General features: G+C 36.8%; 1 protein-coding gene across 2 annotated transcripts in view; it reads left to right on the top strand.

Annotated features, from left to right (window-relative positions):
• Window positions 1-21,115, top strand: part of NOX4 (NADPH oxidase 4) — a 145,376-nt gene that overhangs the window by 70,373 nt on the left and 53,888 nt on the right. For both annotated transcript variants that reach the window (XM_007463780.1, XM_007463779.1), the window contains exon 12: window positions 6,387-6,447. In XM_007463780.1, the coding sequence (XP_007463842.1) occupies window positions 6,387-6,447 (61 nt within the window). The remainder of the gene's footprint in view (window positions 1-6,386; window positions 6,448-21,115) is intronic.

The following is a 21,115-nucleotide window of genomic DNA, read 5'->3' as shown; positions in this document are numbered from 1 at the left end:
AGGCAGGTTGGTAGGAAATAATGTCAGAGAAGTCATGAGGAGTCAGATTATGTAGGGTTTATATGACACTGCAAGGGCTTTGGTTTTTACTTTGAGTGAGGAAGGAGCCATTGGGTGGCTCTGGGTAGAGGAAGGACATGACCTGGCTTAGTTTTTAACAGGAGCACTCTGGATGCTATGTTAGGGTTAGATGAAGGGCAGAGCAGAGAGACCAGTTAGGAGGCCGTTGTGATCATCCACCTGGGGTATGATGCTGCTTGGACCAGGATGGTGACAGTGAAGCTGGTGAGAGGTATCAGGTTCTTAATATATTTGAAAGAGTTAGCAGGATTTCTTGATAGACCGGGTATGGAATGGGAAGGAAATACAAGAGTTAAGGTTTTTCTTTCCTTTTCTTTTCTTTATTTATTTTTTTGTTTTGTTTTTTGGTCTGAGCAACTGGAGCCGCATTATCTGAGATAGGGAGGGCCCTCCCTATCAAATTCTCATCTACAAAAACTCTCATTCTGATGAGAATTGGAGAGCTCAGTTTGGGATATGTAAATGTGATATGGCACTTAGTTTACTTTTATCAAATATTTCCTGAGCAAATGAATGATATCTCAGCCCTACTTTCCACTGTACAGGTTATTCCTGTATCTTAAGCCCTTTTTGTCTCACCTCTACTTGTCCTACTTGTGTTTGGATTTGTGGGAGCGTAGCTGCCTGGCTTGTGCTTGGGGTGAGGTAATTTGCGGGTCAAGTTATCCCATATACAGACATGAACACATTTCTTCTCTTTTTTAAAATTATAAGTCCAACCTCAGCTTTCTTCTATTGTCTGTGAGGTCTCTGAGACCGAAGTTTTCCCAATGAGGTGTGAGAAAGATGGGTTTGCTTCTCAAGGTGATCCCCTTTCTGAAGGTTGTGTGATTTCAGCTTTGGAATTTTTTCCAGTCAGTTCCCAAACCACCATGTCACCCACATTTCGTCTTTCGAAATGTGTTGACACTTCTCTATTGTTGTTATCTTTCCCTGTGTTACCTTTGATACTGCCATGTGTATTTTTATATTCATAAGTTGTTATTTCAGTGTTTTGTTTTTTTTCTTTTGAGGGAGCTGAGATAAATGCACATATTCCATTGAAGTTAGCAAAAATCTCACATACTTTTCCAGGATTTAGCATTTTTTCATGAAACTATACAAGTAAACACTAACTTTTTCCTTCAAGTAAACCAGTAAATATTGAAATGTTATATTTGTCAAAATGTTTAGAGTCACGATGTTGCACTAATTGTGATGGATTTTGCGCTCCTGGCTCATTATCTCCTCTCTTACTTTTAGAACAATCCTCATTTGTGAAGTTACATGAGCTCCTAGTATAGTCTGTGAAACTTTTTAATACTCAATACATGTTTGTTGAATGTTTGAATAAATTGTAGAATTTCCCATTGTTGAAGTTCTTATTCATTCTCAGGTTAATTCTCCCATATTTTATTAACTGATATTTGAATGCATACCCAATAAGTGTAAGATGCTATGGAATATATGATAATGATTTAGAAATAGTTCTTGATCTCAAGACACTTATAGTATATTGATACTGGAAAAATTACACAAAATTAAAGAGGTAAACTGTAATAAAGGGCATAAAAGTCAAGTAATTTGGAATTTCAGAGAAGAGAGGGATTTTTGTAGCTTGGGAAATCAAGATTTCTTCATGAAAGTGGTAGCATTTGAGATGGGCCTTAAAGAATTACCGGTGTCCAATATGAGAAATGGGAGTGAAGTCATTCTAAATGAGTATACTAGTAATTGAGAAAACGAAGAGACAAGAAAATGTATTAGTTGATCCATGTTGGCTTAGCTGGATTAGAGTGAATCAAAGAGGAAAAATGGGATATAAAATTGGAAAGAATTTGGAACAAATGTGGTCGGTCAGAGACCATAGGAAAGAAAGAATGTGCGTGTTTTCCCATAAGAGGATACGAAAGGTTAATCAGTAGGAGATTGCTGTGATCAGACGTTTTCTTTGGTAATATTATTTGAAAGGACTTGAAAATTGATTGAATGCTGGCAGGAAGAGAAATACCTGGTATTACTCTGAGATTTGAACCTCTGTTCTGGTGGGATGTAGGTTCCATGTCCAGACCTAGGGGAATTAGAAGGAGAAGATAATTTGGGAAAGAAGAGAACAGCAATATTACATTTAGAGTGAATTTCAAGTAGAAATTATCTAGCAGGCATAGAAAATGTGAAACTAGAGCTTTGGAAAAGAGGGTTAAAAATAAAGACCTGACAATAATGATTAAAGAACATCATATTCTGTGATCATTTTCTCTGGTTTAAGAAATTTGTTACATTGAAAATTTAATATTTAACATAGTAACATCCATTTTAGAATTATTTTTATTTATTGTTGCAAAGCTCTTGATTTAAAATAAACACATTGTGGCTTTTAAATTCATTTTCTGTGCTGAATAAATTCTTGTGCAGTGACATCATTTTTACATTTTGTTCTCAAATGTAAGATGATTATGTAATATCTGTTTATATTTTTGTGGGACTGTTATAAAATCATTAGTCATTTGAGCACATTAAAAACCCAATGCCATTTTGAACAAATAATTTGAAAGAAAAGGTTGTTTTTCTCAAGGACATCAAAGTACACATTCCTCCAGGTCTCTTGCAAGTTCTCTCATTCTATTTTCTTCTCCTTAAACTAGGTGATGAGTATTCTGCTACTTTTTAAGGTCAATATCAGCCAAACTCCATTCTCTTCATCTAGGAAACTTAAGTGAGACTAAAGTAAGACTCAGGAATGTTTTAATGTTTATATTTTAAATTAAACTTTTAAAGTATGTAAATTTATTAATATTAGAAAGCTTAATAATAAATTTTAAGAATAGATGTGTATGAAATGAGTTATTTTCTCTGTCTTCAATTTTACTTCCCAGAAATTAATATTCTTAACAATGTATCATATAGTCTCATCAATGTATTTGTGTATAGAGGAAAAACACTAATATCCGTTTTTTTACATTTTATTTATTTATTTGTTTATGGCTGCGTTGAGTCTTCATTGCTGCACGTGGGCTTTCTCTAGTTGTGGAGGGTGGAGGCTAGTCTTCATTGTGGTGCGTGGGCTTCTCGCTGCGGTGGCTTCTCTTGTTGCGGAGCACGAGCTCTAGGCGCGTGAGCTTCAGTAGTTGTGGTACGTGGGCTCAGTAGTTGTGGCTCTCAGGTTCTAGAGCACAGGCTCAGTAGTTGTGGTGCACAGGCTTAGTTGCACCGCGGCATGTGGGATCTTCCCGGACCAGTGCACGAACCCGTGTCCCCTGCGTTTGCAGGTGGATTCTTAACCACTGTGCCACCAGTGAAGTCCCCTAATATCTGTTTTAATTTTAATAATGTGAACTTTACTACATGTCCTACAACATATTTTAACTGAAAATTTGTCATTAGCATATTTATTTTTAATGTTCTAAGAGAAACAAGATAGCCAAAGATATTAATACTTTATTATTTCTTCCCTTTGAGAAGTGTTCTAAACACTTTAAAAAAGATAGTGAAACACCGTTAAGGAATCACTACACTGTGCTTTAGACAACTTTAATGAATCTGAACATTATTTTTGCAAAGGTACTAAAATGTGATTCTAAGATTTTCAGTCATTGTTTCAAACCACACATGGTGAAGTCATTCTGTGTGCTATTCTATGCAGGCCCCCTTCAAATCTGGGGTGATATGATTGGGCAAAGACTCTGTTAAAATCTGTCTTCTTAATTCCTAGCTAGTTTGAGGAAGTATCAGTAATTTATAAAGGCATCGTTCCCAAGAGTTTGAGAGGAACAATATTATGTTCTACCTGTTCAGAACCAGATCAGCCTTAAAAGCTATCCTGATACATTTGGCCAACACTTTGAAGAAGGAGGTTTATAGGCTCCTACAAGGCCCGAGGGAATGTTAAACATCATATGTAATTACCTTTTACAATGTCTGCACTGAAAGAATAGAACAGAGATATGAATATTTGGCAAAATGTACATTTTCCTTTAGAATACATTATAAGATTAACTCAAGCCAGATGTGCACTCAGGCAGACAAAGACTAACTTTGTTGCTCCCTATTCTATCTTCTTGGCTTAAATCTTCTTTTCATAACCTAAGATTTAGTTCACAATAAGGGAAACATCAAGAGACATGGGAACAATCAGATTGGTAGCTTGGAACTCTGTTGGGATTCTTGCTTTCTGGCAGCTACAACTTTTACAGCATAGAGGCTCTGGCCAGCGTTAAGTATTGATAGTACGAAGTAAAAGTGATGGTGGGTTTTTACAGATCACATCATCTTATTTGGAGATTTACTAATGACAAAACATTGCTCTTGGAGTTATTAAAAACGAGAATGTAAATTAAATAATTAAACGTTAGATTGAGAATTATAAATGAAGTAATATTTTAATAGTATAAATAATATTTAAGTAATATGATTTTATATTCTTTTCATTTATTTCAATGTTTTAAACTACAGTTAGTAGTAATAATCCTATTAGAAACACTGATTGTGAAATAGTGGTTTGGAAATTCCATGTTACAACAAATCTCAACCCTGAACATGTGCTTTTTAGTTTGTTTATGATTTGTCATGAAGAAATGATTAATACCTAACTTTTTATTTAGTGTTTTCACTGACCTCTAAGCTACTTATCTTCTTTGATGAGTTGTTTACATATCTCCGTGGTGTCTTCACCTTCCTTTATTTCTTTTCCTAAGAGCATCCCTATGTGACCTACGTTAATTAGTCAACATAGTGAGCTTGAGGATCTTCAACTTATTTCATGTAACCTATTCTCTATCACAAGGCCCTCAGAGCCACTGGCATATTCTTTCATCTGTGCTTTAACTTCAGCCCATATTTCCCCTTAATTCATGTTGTTGTTCATTGATTCCACTAATTTTCAACAAATCCTTTTTTTCCCTCTACTCCATTTGACTTCTCATGCAATCCTTAGCCATTTTCCATATCTTTGCTTTAGTGGAGACAGTGGTCTGCCATAGTTACGAACTGTGTAGGCAGAAAAACCCAGACCCAAACTCTGTCTTGGGCAAGTTGATTTTTTTTTTTCCTTTTTTAAAATTTTTGTTGGAGTATAGTTGATTTAAAATGTTATGTTAGTTTCTGCTGTATAGCAAAGTGAATCAGATATATATATATCCACTCATTTTAAAATTCTTTTCCCATAAAGGTTGTTACAAGTTGCTTTTAAGTCTTAGTTACTCAATTTCCTTAACTATAAAAGACAAGTCACCAGGATTATTGTGAGCTTTTAGAAATGATGCACTTAGCCCTGCCCTTGGTACATGATATTCAATGAACACTGGCTAGTCACATGCAGATGATCCCTTACCCATAACCCTTATGCTAGATGTATTTTCGGAATTCAGAATTTTGAGGGTTGTAAAAGGTATGCATAATTAATATATTACCTAAGATCTCTAGTAGGCTATGAGGCAGCATTCTTAAACAGATGGGTATTTCTGTAGGAAAATAGTTCTGTATGAACTTTTATACAGAAGTATTAACCTCCCATCATTACCTTCCCTTCAATTCAGGTCTGATAGGGCCACCAAATGTGTTTTGAAAAAACTCATTTTTGAAAATTTCTGAATTTTAGAATTGTGGAAAGGGATCGGGATTCTGTAAAATAAAGGGAGATACTGCATTTTCTTATTGTGAACTAAAAATTATTCTCTCATTCTTACTATATGGCTGTTTCCTATATTTGCTAAACATGGGACCACAGGTACTTTTTCTTACCTCCAGTACCACAGCTTGCTCCCTTCCTCAGGTACCCTTGCCACTTTACTCCGGATTTCTTCTGAGAATTATGGGAGGGAATGAAATAAAACTCTTTCAGTAGGAGTTTCTTCACTGGACACAGAAAATTCAGGTCACATTGATAATTGTTTTTTTCATTTCCCCGGAATTTGTTAGGATGTGAATCATATAAGAATATCTGCAAAGAAAAAGACGCCAAAATCATTAGTCTCCATTTCTTCCTTCGTGGTTAAAAGCTGTGTCCTCTTAAATATTTTAACTCAAAATATATTTAAGCAAGATTTATGCTTAGATGTAATATACTAGCCGTTTTAGACTATGTGTATTTTTTGTTTTATATAATAAATATGGGCTTTTCGAGAAACGTATAATGTCTTATTGACTGGTTGGCATTGCTTTTTTTCTCCCACTAATGAGGATCTGTATAGATTTTTTTTAGTCCATTACTTTCTATTTCTTATTGATTTTGGAGATTTGCTATGAGAATAAAAGTAGTAATTGAATCATACTCTGGTACTACATAATTATTATTCAGAATTGACTCCAGTATTTATTTATTTTTTTAGTGCCCTACTGAAACCAAAGCAACATTTGGGGTCCACCTTAAAATAGTAGGAGACTGGACAGGTATGTAGAACATAAAGTTTTAAAATATACGCTTTGAAAATAATGGGTCATACAAAAATTTTGATGTCTAAGTAGTGGAATGACCAGCACGTATAGAAATGTGTATGTGTTCTCAAGCTGTTGTTTTGTTTTCCTTCTTTGCTTGTACAGTTTTAACATTCATGTGTTTTTTTATTTTCTTCTGTATGATGCATTTTTGGAATTGGAATACCTTGGATATCAGTAATTGTTAATAGTGTGTTGTTCATGTGATTGTAAATCATAGATTTCTATCTGCTTCTCAGATGTACTGGAAATAGTGGGAACACTGAAATGTCTTTTAGAAAACGTCAGTTCAGAATTAATGGTTGGTTTTACTTTCAAAATAATTGACACCTGGGATTGAGATCACACAAATCTTCCAGTTCTTGCATGACTGTCTGCATGGTATTATCTGAATATATAGCAACTCTACAACATCTTTTGAATAGTGGTCATTTATAACAGCAGGTCTGTTGGTGATGTTTTACTCTTTTATTGATAAAAATTTTTTATTATCTGAAAGGTGCATTGTATTAAGAGTTCTGAGTAAATAAACATTATTCATTCTTATGTTCCCTTTGCCCAGCAGAGTGGCTGACAAGTGAGTGCTCAGTAAATGTTAGCTTGTTGGCTGGTTGTTTATTTTGGCTATTCAAAGGAAAGGATGCACATGTAAATAAAAAATAATTTTTAATTGAATGCTAAACTAGGAGTTGGTTTGTGGAAACTATACAGAATCAGAAAAAGGCAGATTCAGTGTAATCTCGGGCAATAAGAGAAGCTTCACAGAGAAGATAAAATTTGAGCTGAACATTGAAAATCAGACAAATGAAGAAAGAACGTCATTTAAGTGAAATCCACAGCACTGTCAAAAATCAAGGAAGGTAATGATTAAACCTTATTTGAGAAGTGTGAGTCAGTCAGTCTAGCAGAAGCAAAGATATTGTTCTGGGGAGTAGTATGGAAAAACCATTTATGGTCAGCATGGTAAAGATCTTGAATGCCTTGACAAGGTGTTAGAACAACTTAGAGACGTTAGGGAATCTTTGAAGGATTTGGAGCATCATAATGTAAATGGTATTGATAACTTGCTAGTTGATTAGATTAGGATCAAGGGAAGACTTATTGGTACTGGAAGGCAGAGGAGTAGGAGTCAATACAGGAGTGAGAATGGAAACTGAGGACTAGAAGAAATGTATTTGCAAATGCAGCTTAAGAAGTTAGTATTGGAAAGGGGGGACTAATTGTTGTAAAAATTAGGAAAGGACAAGATGTTACGTAACAGGGAAGAGATATTTTAGAAAGGACAGTTGAAAGAGCTCATATTACACTGTTAAATAATAATAGTGTGTATAAAATCCTTTGTCTCTAGAAAGAGCAGTCAGCTTGGAAATGGAGATGAGAAGAAAATGGGGAAAATATGCAACATAGGATTTAATGGGCAAACAAAGAAACTAATCCAAAGATCTTTGAGCAGTGATGACCTATTTGGAATCATGAAAAATTAGGCTTAAATTCATATTATTCATTTGACAGCTTTCGAAAGAGATCATTGTAGTCCATTGTTAGAAGAATACTGGTGTAGTATAGAAATAGTAATTCTCATAAGCCCAGAACTAGTTGATATAATAAAAATTGTTTTGCACTGTTTGGCAAATAAAGAATGAGCTGAAATGCTTCTCTGGTAAGAATCCCAATATAGTAAGAATTAACTTCAATAATGAATGGTAATTGATAGAATTCTATATCTGAAGGGTAACAAGCATAATGAAGTCATAATTTAATTCATCAGGGTAAGCAGAAAGTTCATCAGGGATTTTTTTTATTTTTATTTTTTAAACATCTTTAATGGAGTATAATTGCTCTACAATGGTGTGTTAGTTTCTGCTTTATAACAAAGTTAATCAGCCATACATATACATATATCCCCATATCTCCTCCCTCTGTCATCTCCCTCCCACCCTCCCTATCCCACCCCTCGGTGGTCACAAAGCACCCAGCTGATCTCCCTGTGCTATGCGGCTGCTTCCCACTAGCTATCACTTTTATATTTGGTAGTGTATATATGTCGATGCCTCTCTCTCACTTCGTCCCAGCTTACACTTCCCCCTCTCCGTGTCCTCAAGTACATTCTCTATGTCTGTGTCTTTATTCCGGTCCTGCCCCTAGGTTCTTCAGAACCATTTTTACTTTTTTTTAGATTCCATATATATGTGTTAACATATGGTATTTATTTTTCTCTTTCTGACTTACTTCACTCTGTATGACAGACTCGAGGTCCATCCACCTCACTACAAATAACTCAATTTTGTGTCTTTTTATGGCTGAGTAGTATTCCATTGTATATATGTGCCACATCTTCTTTATCCATTCATCTGTCAATGGACAGATGTCTGGGCTATTGTAAATAGAGCTGCAATGACCATTGTGGTACATGACTCTTTTTGAATTATGGTTTTCTCAGGGTATATAGTGGGACTGCTGGGTCATGTGGTAGTTCTATTTTTAGTTTTCTAAGGAAGCTCCATACGGTTCTGCATAGTGGCTGTATCAATCTACATTCCCACCAACAGTGCAAGAGGCTTTTCTCCACAGCCCCTCCAGCATTTATTGTTTGTAGATTTTTTGATGATGGCCATTCTGACTGGTGTGAGCTGATATCTCATTGTAGTTTTGATTTGCATTTCTCTAATGATTAGTGATGTTGAGCATCCTTTCATGTGTTTGTTGGCAATCTGTGTATCTTCTTTGGAGAAATGTCTATTTAGGTCTTCTGCCCATTTTTGGATTGGGTTGTTTTGTTTCTTGATATTGAGCTGCATGAGCTGCTTGTAAATTTTGGAGATTAATCCTTTGGCAGTTGCTTCACTTGCAAACATTTTCTCCGGTTGTATTTTCGTCTTCTTTATGATTTCCTTTGCTATGCAAAAGCTGTTAAGTTTCATTAGGTCCCATTTGTTTAGTTTTGTTTTTATTTGCATTTCTCTAAGAGGTGGGTCAGAAGGATCTTGGACTGATGTATGTCATAGAGTGTTCTGCCTATGTTTTCCTCTAAGAATTTTATAGTGTCTGACTTTGCATTTAGGTCTTCAATCCATTTTGAGTTTATTTTTGTGTATGGTGTTAGGGAGTGTTCTAATTTCATTCTTTTACATGTAGCTCTCCAGTTTTCCCGGCACCACTTATTGAAGAGGCTGTCTTTTCTCCATTGTATATCCTTGCCTCCTTTGTCATAGATTAGTTGACCATATGTGCGTGGGTTTATCTCTGGGCTTTCTATCCTGTTCCATTGATCTATATTTTTGTTTTTGTGCCAGTACTATACTCACTTGGTTACTGTAGCTTTGTAGTATAGTCTGAAGTCTGGCAGCCTGATTCCTTCAGCTCCATTTTTCTTTCTCAAGATTGCTTTGGCTATTCGGGGTCTTTTGTTTTTCCAAACAAATTGTGAAATTTTTTCTAGTTCTGTGAAAAATGCCCTTAGTAGTTTGATAGGGATTGCATTGAATCTGTAGATTGCTATGGGTAGTATAGTCATTTTCACAATATTGATTCTTCCAGTCCAAGAACATGGCATATCTCTCCATCTGTTTGTATCATCTTTAAGTTCTTTCATCAGTGTCTTGTAGTTTTCTGCATACAGGTCTTTTGTCTCCTTAGGTAGGTTTATTCCTAGGTATTTTATTCTTTTTGTTGCAATGGTAAGTGGGAATGTTTCCTTAATTTCTCTTTCAGGTTTTTCATCCTTAGTGTATAGGAATGCAAGAGATTTCTGTGCATTAATTTTGTATCCTGCTACTTTACCAAATTCATTGATTAGCTCTAGTAGTTTTCTAGTAGCATCTTTAGGATTCTTTATGTATAGTATCATGTCATCTGCAAATAGTGACAGCTTTACTTCTTTGCCAATTTGGATTCCTTTTATTTCTTTTTCTTCTCTGATTGCTGTGGCTAAAACTTCCAAAACTATGTTGAATAATACTGGTGAGAGTGGACAACCTTATCTTATTCCTGATCTTAGAGGGAATGGTTTCAGTTTTTCACCTTTGAGAACAAGGTTGGCTGTGGATTTGTCATATATGGCCTTTAATATGTTGAAGTAAGTTCCCTCTATGCCTGCTTTCTGGCAGGTTTTTATCATAAATGGGTGTTGAATTTTGTCAGAAGCTTTTTCTGCATCTATTCAGATGATCATATCATTTTTATCCTTCAATTTGTTAATATGGTGTATTACATTGATTGATTTGCATATACTGAGGAATCCTTGCATTCCTGGGATAAACCCCACTTGACCATGGTGTATGATCCTTTTAATGTGCTGTTGGATTCTGTTTGCTAGTATTTTGCTGAGGATTTTTGCCACTATGTTCATTAGTGATATTGGCCTGTAGTTTTCTTTCTTTGTGACCTCTTTGTCTGGTTTTGGTATCAGGGTGATGGTGGCCTCGTAGAATGAGTTTGGGAGTGTTCCTCCCTCTGCTGTATTTTGGAAGAGTTTGAGAAGGATAGGTGTTAGCTCTTCTCTAAATGTTTGATAGAATTCGCCTGTGAAGCCATCTGGTCCTGAACTTTCATTTGTTGGAAGATTTTTAATCACAGTTTCAATTTCAGTGCTGTGATTGGTCTGTTTATATTTCCTATTTCTTCCTGGTTCAGTCTCAGAAGGTTGTGCTTTTTTATGAATGTGTCCATTTCTTCCAGGTTGTCCATTTTATGGGCATATAGTTGCTTGTAGTAATCTCTCATGACCCTTTCTATTTCTGCGGTGTCAACTGTTACTTGTCCATTTTCATTTCTGATTCTATTGATTTGAGTCTTCTCCCTTTTCTTCTTGATGAGTCTGGCTGCTGGTTTATCATTTTGTTTATCTTCTCAAAGATCCAGGTTTTAGTTTTATTGATCTTTGCTATTGTTTCTTTCATTTCTTTTCCATTTATTTCTGATCTAATCTTTATGATTTCATTCCTTCTGCTAACTTTGGGGTTTTTTTGTTCTTCTTTCTCTAATTGCTTTAGGTGTAAGGTATGATCATTTATTTGAGATGTTCCTTGTTTCTTGAGGTGAGATTGTATTGCTATAAATTTCCCTCTTAGAAATGCTTTTTCTGCATCCCATAGGTTTGGGTTGTCATATTTTCATTGTCATTTGTTTCTAGGTATTTTTTGATTTCCTCTTTGATTTCTTCAGTGATCTCTTGGTTATTTAGTAGTGTATTGTTTAGCTTCCATGTATTTGAATTTTTAACAGATTTTTTCTTGCAATTGATATCGAGTCTCGTAGCATAGTGGTTGGAAAAGATACTTCATACGATCTCAATTTTCTTAAATTTACCAAGGCCTGAGTTGTGACCCAAGAAGTGGGCTATCCTCAAGAATGTTCCATGAGCCCTTGAGAAGAAAGTGTATTTTGTTGTTTTTGGATGGAATGTCCTATAAATATCAGTTAAGTCCATCTTGTTTAATGTATTATTTAAAGCTTGTGTTTCCTTATTTATTTTCATTTTGGATGATCTGTCCATTGGTGAAAGTGGGGTGTTAAAGTCCCCTACTATGATTGTGTTACTGTCAATTTCCCCTTTTATGGCTGTTAGCATTTGCCTTATGTATTGAGGTGCTCCTATATTGGGTGCATAAATATTTACAATTGTTATATCTTCTTCTTGATTTGAGCCCTTGATCATTATGTAGTGTCCTTCTTTGTCTCTTCTAATAGTCTTTATTTTAAAGTCTATTTTGTCTGATATGAGAATTGCTACTCCTGCTTTCTTTTGATTTCCATTTGCATGGAATATCTTTTTCCATCCCCTCGCATTCAGTCTCTATGTGTCCCTAGGCCTGAAGTGGGTCTCTTGTAGACAGCATATATTCAGGTCTTGTTTTTGTATCTGTTCAGCCAGTGTATTCATTTTGGTTGGAGCATTTAATCCATTTACATTTAAGGTAGTTATTGATATGTATGTTCCTATTACCATTTTCTTAATTGTTTTGGGTTTGTTATTGTAGGCCTTTTCCTTCTCTTGTGTTTCCCATCTAGAAAAGTTCCTTTAGCATTTGTTGTTGTAAAGCTGGTTTGTTGGTGCTGAGTTCTTTTAGCTTTTGCTTGTCTGTAAATGTTTTAATTTCTCTGTCAAATCTGAATGAGATTCTTGCTGGGTAGAGGAATCTTGGTTGTAGGTTTTTCCCTTTCATCACTTTAAATATGTCAGGCCACTCCCTTCTGGCTTGCAGAGTTTCTGCTGAAAGATCAGCTGTTAAACTTATGGGGATTCCCTTGTATGTTATTTGTTGCTTTTCCCTTGCTGCTTCTAATATTTTTTTCTTTGTATTTAATATTTTATAGTTTGATTAATATGTGTCATGGTGTGTTTCTCCTTGGATTTATCCTGTATGGGACTCTCTGTCCTTCCTGGACTTGATTGACTATTTCCTTTCCCATATTAGGGAAGTTTTCATCTATAATCTCTTCAAATATTTTCTCAGTCCCTTTCTTTTTCTCTTCTTCTTCTGGGACCCCTATAATTTGAATGTTGTTGCGTTTAATGTTTTCCCAAAGGTCTCTTAGAGTGTCGTCAATTCTTTTCATTCTTTTTTCTTTATTCTGCTCTGTGGTAGTTATTTCCACTATTTTATCTTCCAGGTCCCTTATCCGTTCTTCTGCCTCAGTTATTCTGCTATTGATTCCTTCTAGAGAATTTTTAATTTCATTTATTGTGTTGTTCATCATTTTATGTTTGCTCTTAATTCTTCTAGGTCCTTGTTAAATGTTTCTTGCATTTTCTCCATTCTATTTCCAAGATTTTGGATTGTCTTTACTATCATTACTCTAAACTCTTTTTCAGGTAGACTGCCTACTTCCTCTTCATTTGTTTGGTCTGGTGGGTTTTTGCCTTGCTCCTTCATCTGCTGTGTGTCTCTGTCTTCTCATTTTGCTTAAAGGGTGTCTGTGACCTTATTATGATTTTAGGCAGCCTCTCTGCTAATAGGTGGGGTTGTGTTCCTGTCTTACTAATTTTTTGGCATAGGGTGTCCAGCAGTGTAGCTTGCTGGCTGTTGAGTGGAGCTGGGTCATAGTGTTGAGACGGAGAGCTCTGAGAGATCTTTCGCCATTTGATATTACATGGAGCCAGGGGGTCTCTGGTGGACCAATGTCCTGAACTCGGCTCTCCCACCTCAGAGGCACAGGCCTGACACCCGGCCAGAGCACCAAGACCCTGTCAGCCCCCTGGCTCAGAAGTAAACAGAGAAAAAAAGAAAGAAAGAAGAATAAAATAAAATAAAATAAAAAATTATTAAAATAAAAAATTATTTAAAACAAAAATTTAAAATTAATAAAATGTTAAGTAAGAAAGAAGAGAGCAACCAAACCAAAAGACAAATCCACCAATGATAAGAAGCACTAAAATCTGTACTAAAAAAAAAAAAAAAACTGGACAAACAGAACACTAGGTAAAATGGTAAAAGCATAGATATATAGACAAACTCACACAAGGAAGCATACACACACACAAGATCTATAATCCTCCCAACGCAGACCACCAGTGTTCTCAGCCACACATGCACTTATAAATGTTAGTCACTGGCTTCACCTACACGCTTGTGTGAAGTTTGCGTGACATGGACATCTTCTTAGTAATCTTCCAATTACTGGCAATTTTGAAGTACACTGAAGAAGATAAAACATGTGGCAGGCGAAGTAATGGTCCCCCAAAGACATGGACATCCAAATCCCTGGCATCGCCTGGCTGCTGCACAGCAATGGGGACCCGGAGCCCCATCATGGCTTATTACTAGCTATTGTTACTGAGTTTCTTCATAAAGTTATTTTCTATTGTCAGTGGCTCATTAAAATAAGTGATTATCTGGTTATCTCATCATTGATTTCAACCTTCTCTATTAGGAACACTTAGTAGTTTTAATTTTATCTTCTTTTTTAATATACAGTGCCATTGAGGGAGAAACAAGATCATTCTCTTCAGAGAGTTCAGTTCCAGTTAGATGCTTTTCAATTAATAGACTTTCTTGGTTGTTGACTTTAAATATTTGTTGATTTGGCAAAAAATGTCAGGCATTCATGCAGAGAACCACTAAATAGTTCTGCCACTTTCTGGCACTTGATTTCAAAAGACATTTTAGCTGTCTTAAAAAAACGGAATTATAATTATGAAAGGAAAATTGGGAATATCATTGCTGAAATCAAGGGTTATTGGGTTTTTATTCTAAAAGATTTGCTTATTAAGTATTACTCAGTATTAAGAGTAATAAGTATAGAAAACACCAAAGAGATGCTTAAGAAGTTGAGTATCAAAGGCTTACTTCTCTAAACTGACTGAGAGATATTTTACAGTGACTATTTCTTCCCTGAAATATGTTCTGCCTGGGCACGTCTAAAGAACAAGTTTAATACCACCTCATGGGTCTAACGTAAGACTAATCAGCTACACCGAGCTGTAGAGTACCCAAGAAACAAATGAAGCAGCCAAAAGAAGAGACCTGTAGTGACCTGAAGTACACTTCTTCTTGTTGTTGTTGTTGTTTCTATGACTAGCAAGTTATAATGGTCATATTTGTGGAAGATAACATTTAAACTATGTGTAATTTTGGGTAATAATCAAATGTTTATTAAGCACTTACTCTATGCCAGACATTGCACTAGTCTCTGGAAGTACGGCGCTGATGAATGCTGTGTTCTAACCAGTAGAGACCTCCAAGAAACAAAAAAGCAGATCAATACATAGTATGTTAGATAGTGATGGGTGCTATGAAGAAAAATAAAGGAAGGTAAGGGAGTAAGAATGATGAAGGGTGGTAGTGCTATTTAGATAAGGTATTTAGTTATGGACTTTCTGACTTACGGATTTCAGAAAGAAGTGTGCTTAGGCAAAGGAAACAGTAAGTGCAAAATCCCTGAGGTGGCGGTAACTTTGGATAGTCAGGGAACTGCAAGGATCCCAGTGGGGCTGGAATACAGTCAGTGAAGGGGGATAGTAGTGGAAAATGAGATCAGAGAGGGGAGTTAGGGATCAGACTGTGGGTTACAGGAGGACTTGGATTTTAATCTGATTCAGATAAAAGGCATGATTTTGAAGTCTACATTTGAATGATTAGCCATTTTGTTCTAATATATACTACCTAGTGTTTGCCAACCCAAGGGTTTTGTGTGTGTGTGTGTGTGTGTGTGTGTGTGTGTGTGTGTATGTGTGTGTGTTTTGTTTGTTTGCTTTGTTGTTTCAAAAAAAATACTGAGTTTAGGGAGAAGGAGGAAAAGGGGATACTTCTGAGCACTGTAGAAAACAGATCAAAAAAAAACAAACAGGTCAAACTATTTTGGTGAAGGGGGAGGTGTATCGTCATTTTGAGATGCCTCGCCTCAGTGGTGGTTCTGTCTTCTGCCATATGGGCCTGGTTTATGGGTTCTGGTAGCCTCACCTACACCCTATATCCCAGTAGCTTGTATGGATGGTAGTAGCTTCCTGCTACTCTTTGGATTTCTCCCCTATCTTTAATATAGCTTCCCAATTCTTACCTCACCTGAGTTCCTTATATCAAATTCCTTTCAATTAAATCATATAGAGCCCTTCCTGGTTTTGGCTGGACCCAGACTTAGAAGGTCAGCAAATCCTCTCTGAACAAAGCATTGAATCACTGAGAGGAGTGATATATGGGAAAGAGAAAGTGTAAAAGTCCTGAAGCAGTCAAATGTTTACATTCAAGGACCAGTAAGAAGTGCAGTGTTGCTGGAACTAAGTGGAAATGTTATAGGGAATAAAGTCTGAGAAATACCCGTGGACCAGATGTGATAGGCATTTGCAGACTTCAATTTTATTATAAATGTTATGGAGAACCATTGGAGGATTTTGATTAGGGAATGACTCATATGTTAAAATGGTAATTCTGGCAACTATGTAGAGAATATGTTGGGTGAGTCAAGAGTGGAAATCAGGAGATAAGTTGAGAAGCTCTTGCTGATGTCTAGACAAGAGGAAATGCTAGTTACGCATAGGGTGATAGAGACTAGGTCTTGAGAAGTGGATGTATTTTGAAGGTGTATCTGACAGGTTTTGTGGACGCATTGCAGGTGGAGTGTTAAAAAGTTAAGAATCAAAGATAACTCCAAGGTTTTTAGTTTCAGTAAGTAAGTGGACAGTGTTGCTGCTTATTGAGATATAGAACACTGTGGCATACATGGGGGGACAAGAGTAGACATTCAAATTTCAGTTTTGTACATTTTAAATTTGAGAGGTCTAAACTAGAGATCTAAACTTGGGAATCATTAGTATCTTCATGGATTTAAATCCTTGAAGCTGGACAGGATTTAGGTGTTTTTCCAACACCTTGTTTTATAACATTTTATATGCCCACTTTACATTCTTAAAATTCAATTTACAGGTATTATATATACAAATGATTTATAAAAAATCAATATACCTTAGTATAAAGGAGCTATGTAAATAATTTATTGTAAATGATTTACATTCAATATTTAAATTCTTAAGCATGACTACACTAGAAGTCATAAGAAATAGGTGACTTGTACCCACATACAGAATCATCATGAATAAAACAGTACTAAATGCAGGCTCCCAATGCAAGTCAAATACTGTGAGCCCCAGTTCTTTTATGATGTGCTTTTCCAAAATGGTGAACATCTTTTGGTTAAGTTCTAGACACAATAGAGTACAATAATATTTAGTTTACAGGGTAGATGCAATCCCAGAAATTCCAGTGCATATTTAAATCATGCAAAAATTTTGCATTTTTTATAATTATAAATGAGTTTTTCATGTACATGAATGTCCAGAAAGTCATTTAAAAAGCATACGGGGAGTGAGACTATTTCTTGTTGCACAGTATTCTCCACAAATTGCAGGATGTCTGCTGTCTCTGACCCCTACTCTCTAACCATCAGTAACTTCTCATCATCATTGTGAGAACCAAATTGCCTCCACAAGCTCTCAAAAGTCCCCCTAAGAGGTGGTATTCTTCCATCGAGAGTAACTAGTCTGGGCTTCCCTGGTGGCTCAGTGGTTAAGAATCCACCTGCCAATGCAGGGGACACGGTTTCAAGCCCTGGTCCGGGAAGATCCCACTTGCCGTGGAGCAACTAAGCCCGTGTGCCACAACTACTGAGCCTGCACTCTAGAGCCCGCGAGCCACAACTACTGAGCCCATGCGCCACATCTACTGAACCCTGCGCACTCTAGAGTCCATGCTCTGCAACAAGAGAAGCCACCGCAGTGAGAAGCCCGCGCACCACAACGAAGAGTAGCCCCTGCTCGCGACAACAAGAGGAAGCTCGCGCATAGCAACAAAAACCCAACACAACCAAAATAATAAATAAATAAACAAAAATAATAAATAAAATTAATTAATTAATTAATTTTTAAAAAAGAGTAACTAGTTTAAGAAATGTGTATAGATAGAGAAGAAATCTAACAGAGGACTGAGTCCTGAGGCATTTCAACACATAGAGCTCCTCAAAGGTGACTAAGAAGGAGTGGTCACTGAGGTAAAAGGAGAACCAGGCAAGTCTGAGTCCTGGACACCACAGGACAGTATTTCAAAAATGAGGAATGGACCAGTTGAAACAAATGCTGCTGAAAATCGGAGTAAAATGAAGGCTGAATTAATGACCTTAGGAATTGTGTTTTTAGTGGAGTGCTGGGAACAGAAGCCTGATTGAGGTGGGTTCAAGAGATAATAATAGTAAGAGAAGAACTGGAGATGGTAAGTATAGACAAATCCAGTGTGTTGGGGCCAGCTCCTATGAGCTCACTGGGTTATAGGGTGCTTATTTTCCAACTCTGTGTTCAGTGAGGTCAAGTTTGATAGCTTTAAATCATCCACAATGTGAATATTCATTCCATAGAAATTGGCAAACCCCGTAAGGTAGGGATTAAAAACATTTGTTAAAGACCTGTCTATTAAATATTTGCCAAAATATCTCTGGACAAATTCTAAGGAGTTGGGATATAAAATGAAGTAAAGAAATAGGGCAGTAGTTGAAGGGGCAGAGGATATAGGGACAAGGCACATGTGAGTTTAGAGTACATATAAAATAAATATACGTATGTATTTTATATATTTTTATATACACACTTATATATTTAATGTGAACTATTACGTTTATATATGTCTAAGGACAATATGAATAATAAGATTAAAGTAGAGATGGAAACATTGATAATGTTGGAGAGATAGAGGTTATAATTATAGGAGCAAAGCCCATGAGGGTCTCCTAATGGGTTTCAGAAGGACTAGATTACAATGTACAAGTGGAGGAGTTGACCTCAGGTAAGGCAGCTGGGCAGTTCATGCTTTATAGGAAGACAAGAGAAGATGGTAAGGAGCACGGCTACTGATTGGTTGGTGGACTTGGAGTGAGAGGAATGCGATTTCTCTTCTGATTCCTTCTAATAAATTTATTTAGTTAGTTTTGGCTGCGTTGGGTCTTAGTTGCTGTGTGTGGGCTTTCACTTATTGAGGGCGAGCATTGCAGTGCACAGGCTTCTCATTGCGGTGGCTTCTCTTGTTGGAGAGCACAGGCTCTAGGTGCACAGGCTTCAGTAGTTGTGGCACGCAGACTCAGAAGTTGTGGCGCACGGGCTTAGCTGTTCCGTGGCATGTGGGATCTTCCTGGACCAGGGCTCGAGCCCGTGTCCCCTGTTTTGGCAGGCGGATTCTTAACCACTGCACCATCAGGGAAGTCCCTCTTTCTGTGTTCTTAGTGAAATAAATAGTAAGGTTTTCACTGAGAATGAGGAAGGGGGGGAAATGTACTTTGAATTTTGAGGAGAAGGAAGAAAGTGTAATGTATCATTTTAAATAGTAAATTCATGAGTGAAGCATAATGGCCTTTCTGAGTTGTGCCAAGAGTCCTACTGAGATATGTGGTCCAAAATTTAAAGTGAGAGAAGTCGGAATAATTGTGAGTTTTTTTTCTGGCATGGTCCACTTCTTCAGATTAGCTATTGAGCAGGTGGGGAGTTGGATTTAACCAGCATTGGTCCACTCCTGATTAAATTCACTATAGTTGTCACTTCCAATCTATTCTCTGCACTGTAACCATAGAAACTTCAAAGCATGACTCCAATTAAATCACTGCTTTTGCCTCAAACACATTAATAGCTTTCCATTGCTCCTTGGATAAAGCAAAAAATCCTTACAGTGGCCTAGAAAGGCATCTCTGCTTGGACCCTGACCCACTCTTATCTTGATTCAGTTTTTTCTTCTCTGCACAAGAGCACCTTGGCTTTTCTGTTCCTTTTGTTTCCCTTGTTACCTCCCACCATATATATATATATCGTGATCCCTATACCCGTAATAGTCTCCACTTCCTCCCACCCCTACCCACTTAGGTACCTAGCATCTTTAAATCATAGCCCAGGAGCCACACTTCATCTGAGAAGCCTTCTAGACACCTCAATTTTGGGTGTTGTTTCTTATATGCTGCCGTCACTGTATTTCTGGTTTTGAGAGCACTTATGTCCATTGGTAACTATATATTCAAAGTGTGATCATTGGTGTAACAAGTTTTCTTCGATATACTATAAGCATTATCATGATAGAGACCTGTATCTCTTTTTGCTCACCATTGTACTCAAGGGTCCATTAAAATGGTTGTTCCTAATAAATGTAAATATTTGTTAAGCGAAGAGAGGAAGGGAGGGAGAGGGGAAGGAAGGAAGGAAGGAAGGAAGAAGGAAGGAAGGGGAGAAGGCAGGTAGGCAAGCAAGAAGGTGTATCCTCTGCTTTGTGAAAAATCACCAGTAAGTGGGGCAGGGGTCAGATACATAGTGTCATGCTGTGTTCACCAAAATGGAGGTTGCAGATGCATTGGGAGGGAGATTTGGGAGGCTTTCTGGGCCAAAGTGAGTGTAATGGAAAAATAGGACTTGTCTAGAGTGGGAGATTTTTCCAGGGAGAAAAATACCTTGAAAAATAGCACAGAGGGGTGAATTATCATGGAAAGTCAGGAAAATGTCATGCTGTTGGAAGGCAGGCTGGGACAGTATCCAGAGGTCATGTTATGGAGGAGCTTGTAGGAATTACTAAGAAGCTTGGTCATTTTTCCCAAAGATGTTGGTGAAAAATTGAAGGGTTTAAAACAGGAACTGAAATCAAATTTGTACTTTATATGGGTCCCCCTGCTGTTTTTTAATACAGATTGGAAAGGAGAAAGACCAGGTTAGAAACAAAGACACCAAATTAAAGGACTGTCATAGCATCAAGGAAGCTGAGGAGATAAAAAGTTCTGTGGAGGGAATGATCTATGGTGACCAAAGAAGTAGGACTGAACAATAACTGTGGGAGGGCATCACTGCTAACTTGATAAAATCCACCTTTTTGGGAAAATGCAGAGAAGAGGTTTGAGGATGGCAGAGGTTGCTGTGAATTACTGAGTAAAGTGGAGACCAGTAAATAGAGAGAGTTAGTGTACAAAGAGAAGCACATAGCAAATGGGCCTATTTCTAAATTCTTCCTATTTCTAAATTGCTCCAGAACTCTGATAGGGATTGAATTTATATTGATCTGTCCTTTTATTAGCGGGGGGTGATGAGTAGCAAATACATATGCAATTACTTGTGTATCTATCTAGGTAAATGGATAGATACATATTTACCTAGGGCAGGGTGAGGATTAACATATTA

The sequence above is a fragment of the Lipotes vexillifer genome, unplaced genomic scaffold (genome assembly GCF_000442215.2).
Source record: "Lipotes vexillifer unplaced genomic scaffold, Lipotes_vexillifer_v1.1 scaffold1304, whole genome shotgun sequence".
Classification (NCBI taxonomy): Eukaryota; Metazoa; Chordata; class Mammalia; order Artiodactyla; family Lipotidae; genus Lipotes; species Lipotes vexillifer.
Note: the sequence above shows the minus strand (reverse complement) of the source record. Positions and strands in the feature narration are given on the sequence as shown.